General features: G+C 29.1%; 1 protein-coding gene across 1 annotated transcript; it reads right to left on the bottom strand.

The window, feature by feature from the left end:
* Window positions 1–10,243: 10,243 nt before the first annotated feature.
* On the bottom strand, window positions 10,244–12,218 carry LOC123298267 (DNA-directed RNA polymerases I, II, and III subunit RPABC1). Its single transcript, XM_044880228.1, has 4 exons — window positions 11,957–12,218; window positions 11,555–11,896; window positions 11,392–11,470; window positions 10,244–10,354 (listed from the first exon to the last, which is right to left on the bottom strand). Exons 1-4 carry the CDS (start codon window positions 12,100–12,102, stop codon window positions 10,289–10,291), a joined length of 633 nt encoding a protein of 210 aa, XP_044736163.1. The 5' UTR covers window positions 12,103–12,218; the 3' UTR covers window positions 10,244–10,288.
* Between the last annotated feature and the right edge of the window lie 453 nt (window positions 12,219–12,671).

The raw sequence follows: 12,671 nt of genomic DNA, 5'->3' as shown, positions 1-12,671 counted from the left end.
TTTAATGTGAAACCGCCTAAGATAAGAACAATATCCGTAAATATGTATGCATTGGACGTAGTAGTATATATCTATATAGTGGTATATGTATAAGCAAGTTTTTAGTAGTAATAGTATAATGTTTGTGAACTTAGTTTTTAGGAGAGGTAAAGCAGGGTAGGTATGTTTCATAAAGAAGTTGGTCGGGCAAACAAGTGAGTAGGGCGGGGCGTCATTATAATAATAGTGAGGTTCAATCATAGAAAATAATATATAGATTCAGATAAAAGTCGAATTACATATTATAGGAACAGAGCAGCGAACAGCAAGCACATTCACATTACATACATACATACATACATACATACATAGTCAGTCAGTCAGGGGAAGCAAAATGATTATAGCCATAAGAGTCGGGTAAAATGAAATGAACTAGTGATGTAATTTTCAAACAAAAAAATCGATTTTTTTCAAAAATAAAATTTTGCGTGTAAAATCGAATTTAGTGCCTCGTGGAAGTTTTTTGATACTAATGTAACGTATAAACAAATTTTTCAAATTTAGGACAAAAGCCTATTAATTCTGATTTAATTTCTATTTAAAGTAATGCGAGCACCATGATAATTTTATTTTTAGGATTGAAATTATTTGTATCTTATTTTCAACTTTGGCGATGAATTTTGTTATAACTCCATTCATGTAGACGAAAAATACGAATAAAATTTTGAAAATTACTTCAGATATCGAAAAATCTAATTTGCGCTCTCGTGATATGTTAATTTACGCTCTCGCGGGTAAACAGTGATGTTTACGAAAAAATGTTTCAAACAAAAGTTGTTAATTTTTTTATAAGGAACATTTTTTATTAAAACACTAATTTTTAATACCCTTTGTTTAGATAATATCAGAATAAGATCTTCTCAGATAGGTAATATCAGAATCCTTTCTAAGTTTATTTTTCAACAGGATTTGAAACGTTTATATATGCAATTATAATTATTACACGTAAAAATATCTATAAAAAATATTTTTATGAATTAAAATTTCGTAATATGAGTTTCTACAAAATAATTTAATCATTTACAGCGCTGCCCATAATGGAATATAATAAAAAAAAGAAAATTAAACCACACGTCCGACATTTGCACCAAGTAGACTGTATATATTTAACGATGTAACGGAATCATTGAACGTGATTTTCACCCACTTAAAAATGTCGGATTTAATTAAAACTTCGGACATCGAATTAATATTCTAAAAAGAATCTTCAAGATTAACGATTTTTCTCAGCTAATACTAAAAACACACTTTTGTAACTAGCTGAACTAAAAAGAATAAAATAATTTCTATTAGTTCAATAGAGTGAAAAAAATCATTTTATCGCACAAAAAGCGTGGGGTGCCATGTAAGATATATTATAATGACTTTTGGCAAAACCTATACATATAAAATGCTTTATCTGGAGCTATTGACTGATCGATTGACTGACGGATCAACGCACAACCTACACCGCTGATCGTAGAGACCTGAAACTTGGATTTTGTATGGTACAACGTGATTCTTTGGTCAAATCTACTTCAAGTTTTGCATAGACATTCATTGATGGAAGGCGTGTTTCGTATATTCATCATTTTTGAATTAAATACTTAATCGATTTTAAAAATTATTAGAAAGTCGCATTATCAGCGGCTATCATGTTGAACTTAGTCAAAATCAATTCTGAAAATTTTAGGGTGGGTTGCCCGATTATTCAAATAAATAAATGACTTCATAAGTAGGCATATTTAACATTGGTCTTATGGGAAAACGGTAAATGGATTATATGTTTTCATAGATTTCTCCAAAACTAGTCAGTGGAAATTTAAAAAAAACTATTTAAATTAAAGTTAAAACCTTAATAAATTATTGAAAATAAAAAAGAACCGTTGTGTCCGATTAATTAAGGATGTATGAACACGGTAGTGGAGACACAATTTAAAAATTTTTTTTTTCAATTTTGATGATGAATTATGTTTTAACTTGACAATATAAAACGAAAAGTAAGAATAAAATTTTTCGATATCTGGAGTCATTTTCAGAATATCGAAAATTGAAAATTTTGTTTAATTTTATTTAGCTTTCAATATTTCGAAAACCAAGGCAGATATCGAATAATTTTATTCTTATTTTTCGTCCCCATTCATGAAGTTATAACAAAATTCATCATCAAAGTTGAAAATAAGGTACAAATATTTTCAACGAGAAGCCTAAATTTTTAAATTAAAAATCAACTATTAAAAATCGATTTTGCTTTCGCATCCCTAAAACGAACGTATTATATATGATGAAGGCTGAAGAGGCACAAGCAACAAGAAAAGAGTGTACCAAACACAATAACGAAACATGTCTGTCACAATAGAATTTGTCTAAGCCAGTTCAATATATTTCACCCGCTCTCTATAATATGTACTTCGAACAACCACCATCCATATCCCGTCGTGGTCGTCCCCAAGAAGACTCACACAACATAATAACACATATTATTATGCATTTGTTTCTACGTGCATGCTATATGTGATGGCATCACAATATGATGACAACAGTTTACATTATAGAAATATAAATTGAGAACATCATATCGTGGTAGCATCACACATAGCATACACGTAGGAACAGAAGCATTATATATGTGTTTTACTGCAGGCAATGAAGCATTTGACCAAGGATTTTGTCTCCTCGTCAGTTGATTTTTATAGGAGCCGCGCCGGTGAAAAATGTTTGTCCGAGTATACTCAACAAAGTTAAATACATGCATACTTGTGCTTTTTCGATTTACGCCCATAGGGTCGGATAAAAGTACCCTACTTCCAGATAACACATTCTCTTCATTTAAAATTTTAAAAACACCTATTGGATTTCATATTTTGTATCACACTGTATTTTTTTAATGTTTGTTATCTCAGAACTTCCGACTGATTGAGCCGATTTTAATTTGGTCCAGTTCGGACAATGACATTCATGAGAAAACCATATAAGTCTAAAAATTATCTGCGCGTCAAATGAACGAATAACTTAATATCACGCCAACCGATTTCGATGGTTCTTTTTTTGTAACAAATTAGTTAGTGTACTTCAGATTCACTAAAAATCACAAAATAAAAAAAAAACTTTTAACTAAAAAAAAGGATTTAAAAAAAAAAAAAACCATTTCAAAACAAATTAATACGCAATAAAAAGTGGAAAAATAAGAAGAATTTAATGTAATTATAATTATTGTTATTTTTGGAGTCGGTGTCAGTCAAGTTAATGTAGCAAACTATTCGGTCACAGTTGTTTCCTTGACTGACACCGACTCCAAAAATAACAATAATTGTAATTACATTAAATTGTTCTTATTTTTTAGTGCATATTAATTTGTTTCGAAATAGTTGTTTTTTTGGTCGGTTTTTTTATTTATCCTTGACATTTTTACCTAACCTCGCCGTTTTCGAGATATAAGTAAAAAAATGCTAAGAATCGTACAAAATATAGTTTCTAATTGCTTTCAAATTAAGTTTTTGACCGGAACCACAAAATAATCTTTATTTTCGTCAAAGACGAATTATTGACGAAAATTCACATTTTTGTTTTTCAAATGCTTATATCTCGAAAACGGCGACGATATGTAAAAAATGTTAAGGATAAAAAAATGCTGATAATTGTCCAAAATATGAAATTCATTGTTTTTTTTTTTAATTTTAAATAAAGAGAATGTGTCCGGAAGTACGGAATTTCTGCCTCACCTTACGGGCGTAAATCGAAAAAGGACAAGTACGTATGTATATGACTTTGTTAAGTACACTCAGACAAACATTTTCCACCGGATCCCATAAAAATCAACTAACGAGGAGACAGATCCTTGGTCAAATGCTTCATTTCCAAGCCAAATCAACTTGACAAGGTGTCAATTCCGTGGTTCGACTGTTTTTTCGGTTTTATTTCCTCGACTATATATACATACCATGTTGAGTTGAGAGGTATAATATTCTGGTTGAATACTTAACACAAAGTTTCGCTTTGTGTTTAAGCCCATCATGGTATCGTCATTATCGACTTTTGTGTAAATATTTATTTAAGTTCTATACATATATGTGTGTGTATGCATATTTGAGGCCTTTCTCTCACATAGTTTTGAGTGTATAATTTCAAATTGGAATCAATATTCTCGAATAGAATCTCTAGGTATCGTCACATACGGGTATTTCGCTGTTATTTCGCGTGTGAAATTTAATGTGTTATCGATTTTAATTTCCGATATCTCCCCCTTTTAAATTGTTGAGATCAAATAAAAAGCATATTATATGGCGAATAGCGTATATGAAAATAAGAATAAATCGATGTACCATGTTTTTGGCTCATATGACTTATAGGGAATGAAGAGTCAACTTAAAAATTTTCAATTATTTTATTTCTATTTTTATTTCTAATAATTTCTATATCACATTGTATTTTTATATAAATTATATTTCATCACGCTTTTTGTGAAAAGGGAGGCTCACATTTGTACCTCCTCTACCCTCGCACAGGAAATAAACTACTCCCGCATCAGCGCTGGAAATCATTTTACTATTCTTAGGATTTCTACTGTTTTAGCAATTATCTGATTTTCATGAAACGTAGCTTAGAATCAATCGATAACAGATTGCAAATAATAAGTCAAAATAAAAATCGATTCATCCATTTGTGCGTAACGATATAGCATCCCTCTTTTTTTTAATGGGACTTCTATTGATATTATAAGGGGTAGAAATCGAATAATAAAAAAACGATAAAATAGTAATTCATTTAAAGCAAAGGCACGAGGCAATAAGTACCTACTACTTTTATACATAAAATATAATTTAAAAGGCTCAAAAATAATATTCTATAAGCGTATTCTCGCCTTAAAATACAAAAACAAAATTTGTAAATAATTATGTGTTTCATGATAATTTCTTTATATATAATTTCAAATGAATCATTTTACAAAAGCAGCTAAGAATAGTAGGTATATACTATATATTAATCCTGTTCCTTTTTGTTATTTATTTCCTTTTTTACAATGTTTCCGAAATAATTTCAGAAAAGTTGTTTTTAATGAGATATACGCGAATAATGAATATTTTACGTATAAAACATTTTTGTATTAATTTTCTTTGTCTTGGTACTATTTTTACTTTTGATTAAATGAAACGAACATTTCAAGAATTAATTTTAGGAAAAAGTTTTAGGAAAAAGTTTTTTCTAAAAATAATGTACCTTTTTTTCGAACTTTAAAATTTGCAAAACGTTACTTAATAATTATATTCTTTTTGTACCCTAGTGTATTCGCTATCAAATGAAACAGAAACTTAGAATCATTCTGGTAATTTTGATGAATATATAGCGAGGTTCATGTTGAAAAAACCGATTGTAAGCTATCTCCTTAGTCATCTAAAATATATGAAGTAAGAAGAGTTTCCATGGACGTTCTTATGAATAAAACAAAGAAGGAATCTGTACTGTATGTTATAGTTATGGATTACTGTATGTGATTGGTATTGTATATGTACAACTTCAAGTGATGAGTCAGATCGGCTGGGTTCATGTATAAACATATACAATCCCTCTTTATTTTATACATGAGAACGTCCGTAAGAACTCTTCTTACTTCAAATAATATAATTGGCTAACGATATGGTTTACAAATTGTATATATCAAGTAATTCAATCGCGTATTTGGATTTCAAAATTCTTTCAAACAAACAAAAAATTTCAAAATAGAGCCTCAATTGGCGAAGAATTGAGTGAACATACATAAAAAAAACATACAATCCCTATCCCTATATTTTATAATTGTAAAAGTAAAGATGTTTATTTGATTGTGTGTTTGTTACGCTTTCACGCAAAAACTAATGAATGGATTTGAATGAAGCTAACAAAAATTATATAGCTCAAACATCAGAATAACACATGAGCAATAATTTATAAAGATAAGTATATTAAAATAATAAATTAAAGATTTCTGTAAAAATATTCAACGAGATACAATTCATGGCCACCAGTTCTAATACACTCAATGAATCAAGATTATATAACATTTATAAAAAATTGAAATCTGTAAATATATTTTACCTATGTAAAACAATCCCTACCCCCTTTTCGAGTGAACTTCTCTATTCTTTTCTAATAACTTGTTTAGATCTCTTTCCTACTCTCATTAATTTGGTCACTTCTTTTAAAATTTACACTTTTGTTACAGCAACGCCATCCTTTTGTACTGCTTTTAGATGAACAGTTTTTGATACACAAAGACAGCCGTCCTTACCTCTACACTCCATTAAATAAAAACGAAAGGTTTTAAATAATTTGAATAATTTCACTGAATGGTAAAATAATTACGGTAAGTAATTATTTATAGTACCTACATAAGCAATTAGAAGATTTTATATGTAATCAATATAACAGGGTACCTAAGTATTATATACATTTAATTGTACAAAGTACCTACTTCGAATTATATAGAAACCGTGATACCTATCTGAATCTGAAATTTATAATTCATCATGGTCTGACGTGTCACTATGAATTATCTATAAACGAATCGAAATATTGATTTTTATATTCGAACAAAACAAAAAAAAACCAAATGAATCACTATATTATTTAATATTTAAATTTTCGAAAATTCGATGTTTCATAATAATTCACATGAATCAAATTAAATGAGTCATTAATTAGGTAAAATTATGGAGTGTAGAGAAGAAGGAGAATCATCTCTTATGACTTTTTGACCAAAAAAGTGTCAAAAAAACCTGTTAGATTATAGTTCCAAAACCAACTAAAAAGGCGCTGATGACCACTGATGACTGATGGTTCATATTCATATATATATATATATATATATATATATATATATATATATATATATATATTCATTCAAATGCCGTCATCAGCTTACGGCAGCGCCACCAATTTCACATGACTTTATGGACACTTTTTATATACAGAGATGATTCTCCTTTTACTCTACACTCCATAGGTAAAATTAACTTAAATGACCAACCATTCGGTTTTAATCCGCTGACTCAAAATAGAGTTTTTTCCTAACTTTTATGTTAAGAAAAAACCAAAGAGGTTATATATAACATAGAGGCTTAAAAGTATAGAAAACGCAATAAGTGAATTATTAACCGTTAAAAAAGAGACCGAAAAAAGGAACCGTCTTCCCTCTTTGTCTCTCAGCCTGACAAAGCGCTATATTAATATTTTGAATTATTGTATAAACCCGTGCATGTCTGTGTATTTCATAAAGGTAATATAAGACAGCCGAAGACAGTTATAGGCGTCCTTTTTTTAGGTCTCTTTCTATAACGATCAACCGTTTGGATGGCCATTTCTGTCATAGGCTAGGCGTAGGATTTGAAAGGCATTGCAGAAAGTGTGGAAATAAAGGTTATTATCAAATTCGTACTCAAACAACTTTCTTCACCAAAATTAAATTTGCATGACCGTGAACTTCTCTTTCAAAGACTTTTACTTAGCCCTTCAGATTGGTCGTCTTTCGTACAGCAATCATTACTCTTCTGATGAGATAAAACACCATATAGCGCAAGTGCTAAGAACGAACAATTTCAAACTTTGCTTACAATTTTGCTCACAATACGTTTTTAGGTTAAATTTTTTGGAAAATATTAATTAAAATTTAGTTATTTTAATAATTAGCTATCCTATTTTATGTATGTGTCATATGTCATTCAACAGTGTATCTACGGAGCTAGCCGAAGTACAACGAACAGTTTTTTAAACCGGCTTTACTGAAGTGGTGAGAAAAACCCTCACATTTGTTAATAAATATTTTTTCTTTATATTTTGAGTTGAAAATTGTTATTTACTATCCTGTAAATTCACTATCCCGATTCTCTCTACACAACCTTTCTGAAGGGTTATCCAATACAGAAGCTATTAATTAGATTCAGTTTTGGAAAGATCCAATTTTTGTTTAAAAAATTTTCTGTATTTTATAATTAGTTACCTTACAAGATTTTTCAACCTGTCGATAAAAATGACCAACCATGTATAAAATCGAATTCGATGTTTCCAATAATATTTTAGCCAATTAGTCTCAAGTTTAGAAAGACGTCTATTAATAATAAAAAATTATATCAAAAACGTTGAAGAATGTCTTTCTAGGGAAATATCTCAATATTTCAAGCCAAATACGTTTACTAACGAAACTTTCAGGTTGATAAAAAATGATTTTGTATATTTGGAATACAAACTGATTATCATAAAATTCTTTCGAATTTCTATATCATCATCATATTGCATTATACAAATGAAATATAAATTCCTACTCAAAAAGTGTTCTTTTTTTTTTGATAGAGATGGTCGTTTTATCGATAAACATCAAAGAGCAAGGTTAATGATTTAGTAGTCTACGTTTTTTTCAAAACAGCACACATATGTTCTTTTTATCATCATATTATATTCATAACATAGAATTTGTTCATTTCTATTGATTTTTAAAAAAAAGTAAATACACATTCATTATTGTACATAATATGTAATACTTTTTAGTTATAAATTGCAGATTATTTACGTATCTCTAATTATTCTGTTTGCATGACCTTTTTGTATATCAGTTAATTAACAAATAAAATAAATATACAGCAGTAATTTTGTTTTTAAATCGTATTAAATATTGCCTTTTCATTGGTTGGTTACGATATTATTTTTGTACTGCGCAAAAACCGATTATTATTATTTTATGATAAATATTTTATTAATATTATGATGAAAAGGCTAGTCATGTTGAATAATAATACTAATTACATTTTAATATAAAATATTTTATAATAAATTATCATTTTAGTTTACTTTGTAATGTATAGTCAATGTTTTTTTTTTTATTAAATAAATAATTATTCAATTTCAAAATGTCTGCCAAAATATTAACGTTTTATTGTTCTTGTTATCTTTTTATAAGCCCCCTGATAATATAAAAATGAAACTATATGACAGCTTTTGTAATTGTTTAGTTCCGATATTTAACCAAAGATGGCGTTAGTACACTAAATATAGATTTATTTTTTGTTTCGATTCACTTTTGTTTTGAACCAATTGTTAAAAAAACAAGTGAAAACCATGTATAGGCAGTGTTGATAACGCAATCGTTTCCCTCATGGGTAAACAGTGAGGTTCACAAAAAAATGTTTCAAACAAAAGTTGTTTATTTTTTGATAAGGAACATTTTTTACATTTAAACTTTTGTTCTATCTCTAACAGTTTACAAGATGGGTCCTACGGATCCAAGAACCAATTGACCTATGTTGCTCCTTTACGAACTCGATCTCACTTTTTTCGCCCTAAGCACGCTATAAAAATTTTAATTAATATCTCTTTTCGTTTTTGAGTTATCGTGTTGACAGACAGACGGACAGACAACCGGAATTGGACTAATTAGGTGATTCTATGAACACCTATACCAAAATTTTTTTCAAAGCATCAATATTTTTAAGCGTTACAAACTTAGGACTAAACTTAATATACTATGTATATTTCATATATACATGGTATAAAAATGATGTATCATAAAGTTTTCTCTCTTTGTCAAACTGATTGCTATCTGCGAGACACCAGAAACATGTTTTTGTTCTATTTGGCTGTTTGCCTCTAATTATAATCGGATATTTAGCCCGAAAAATGCATCTTTAATTCTAATGCTGTTTGACGTCAATTGTTAACATTCCTTCCAATAACAATTCAATCCTACATTGATAATTTTCATTCACGAATACTTCGGAAAATAAAGATTTTACTTTTATTCGTAAATTAGATCTTTCTGATCATCCCAAAATATAAGTTTTTGGGGTTAAAAACTGTTCAACGAAATACTATGTAGTTCAGGTACACGATCTTTTTTGAAATTGACAAAAGCTTAGGCCAAATAGATAGAGCAACTTTTGTAATTTTAATCCAGCTCAGAAGTTTTAGTACAAAAGGTGAAACAAAAATGGAAAAAAAAAACTTGAATTATTACTGGCATAACTATGCGGTTTTAGAAGCTCAATGAAATTTTATATACTGCAAAGCGAAATCACTTTCGAAATATACAAACAAAATACATGTTAACTACATCATAGAATTTCCTGATTATCCTCGATTTGCAGCCAGAATGCCTTGAAGTCTCATAAACTATAACCTTTGTAAGATAACTCGCCGTACGGAATGAAAGGAATATTTACTTGGTTGGGAAATAAATGATAAAACTTTTCTAAAAACGAAAGAGACTTAAATTTTAATTTTATTAGACATACAAAATATTCTAAAATTAACACACTAATCTATAAGAAATATAACGTCCAGCAGTTTCAGATGGTCGAATGATTTTTACTACCTGTAATATACATAAATATTTAATGGTACTAAAGCTTTTACTAGACTGTATTTCACGTTTAAACAGAGCTTAACTTGTATGCAGTTATTCCATATATACAGGGTGGCTCATTTTAAAGTATCACCACTAGTATTTAGTCATGGGAGTCTTATAAAAATGCGAACTGAAATATTAATATTTCAGGTCATTAAAAAGTTAACTAAACTTCATTACTGACAAGGGATAGAAGAAAACATCAAATTAGAAAATGGTTTTCTTTGAGCTTAAACAGAGCTTAACTTGTATGCAGTTATTCCATATATACAGGGTGGCTCATTTTAAAGTATCACCACTAGTATTTTGTCATGGGAGTCTTATAAAAATGCGAACTGAAATATTAATATTTCAGGTCATTAAAAAGTTAACTAAACTTCATTACTGACAAGGGGTAGAAGAAAACATCAAATTAGAAAATGGTTTTCTTTGAACAATATCTTCGAAAAGTAAAGACATTGGGTAGAAGTTCATTAATTTTTTTGGTCCCATTTTAATTCATCATTTTAGGACTAAGGACTATTCTGGGGAAATATTGGAGGCGATTAATTAAAATGGGGCAAAAAGAATTAATAAAAGTCTGTGGAATCTAATTAATTTCCGAAAAAACGGTTAATAAAAATTGTGTTTTCTAGAAGGAAAACTTTTTACTTTTCTGTACATTTGTATCTCTATCTCTTGTCGGTTATGAAATTTAATTGACTTATAATGACTTTCTAAAATCCCAAGTCAAATGTATGGTTTTTATTTATTTATTTTTTATTTAATCCTCTATCGAATCCAACAACTTCATTTAGATCATTCTTTGATTGGAAAATTCCCTGGAGAAATGTTGAGGGCGATAGAGGAAAATGAGCCACCTTATTCATTCTATTAAATACCCGGTTAAGTTTTGTTTAAAAATAACAGAGATGATTCTTTCTTTACGAATTTCCTCACATCCTAATAGAATTGAATTTATAAAAATTACTATTTTCTTGAATCACAAAAATTACAATACTTACTTGTCCTCTTTTCAGTCCAAAATATCGAGCAACAGGATCACCCGCTTGAATTCTCATCAACATGTTCTCTTTTAGTTTGCTACAAAATATTAAGGAAAAAAAAATTTTTTTTTTCATCTACAAAAATAGAAATTAACTTTTTTTAAACATTTACAAAGGATACTATCTAGCTAAAAGTTCTTGCTTCTCTTCTGGTGTCATAACCACATGTTCAGGAACCAATTCATGTTCTGTAATATTGATAAGTAACTCGGATTCTAAAAACTGTTCTAAAATATATTTTGGTGCCATATCCACTAACGATTGTTTAGCTGATGGTGTCATGCCTGTTTGTACAACGATAATAGCACGATGAATATTTTCATCTTGCATTCTTTGACAGTACGTTTTTATCGTTTTAATACCAATTTTCGGTTCATCCGGAAAGAATACGAACATTTGATCTGTTGGATCATCGTTATGGGCAACCAATACGATTAAGTCACTTCTTTGTGGTCGTTTTTCACTGAAATAAAAACAGTTTTTTGTAAAATTTGCGTTTGAAAACTTGGTTATTAAAATTTACCTTGGTTTATCACCAAACTGATCCTTAAATTGTTCAAGCGTTTGATCCAATTCATCTTGAGTTACAAGATAACCTCGATCGTGACAAAGTTGCATTACAGTTTTACGAATACGCCATAACTTGTATGTCTCAGCTTCGTCATCCATGGTTTTTAATTAATAATTACAAAGAATACAAAAAATTATTTAAAAATATTTTTTAAAACTCGAGAAACACGCCGTTTTTTGGTACGTACAGATGAACACACCAATTCACAATCACATCACACTTAACACCAATCCACAAACGTATAAAATAGAAAGAAAAAAGATAGACCGTCAATATAATATAATGTTCCGTATCATATCATCTGAACAGATTTCAACAGTCATTTTCTTCTTTTTATTTTATACTATAGGGATCGTGCACTAACTGTAGAGGCAGCACTTTAGCCGAAGCTCGCGCGCTCTAGTGTGAAAATCATGAACAAAATGGGCAAAAATTTAGTAATAATAAATGAAGTAAAATGAAAAAAAATGGAAAAAATAATTAAGTACGGTTTTTTGCCAATAAACAACAATCATAATATTCGCGGTCAGAATGATTTGAAAGGACAGATGTTATGTTTTGAATGTTATAGAAAAAAAGCATTCAAATCATCCAGTTGTCATAACCGCAAATGTGGTTGCTCAAACGAAAGTATCCAAAGTTTATAATGTCAAACTAACAGTATGTA

Source organism: Chrysoperla carnea, chromosome 4 (genome assembly GCF_905475395.1).
Source record: "Chrysoperla carnea chromosome 4, inChrCarn1.1, whole genome shotgun sequence".
NCBI lineage: Eukaryota > Metazoa > Arthropoda > Insecta > Neuroptera > Chrysopidae > Chrysoperla > Chrysoperla carnea.
Note: the sequence above shows the minus strand (reverse complement) of the source record. Positions and strands in the feature narration are given on the sequence as shown.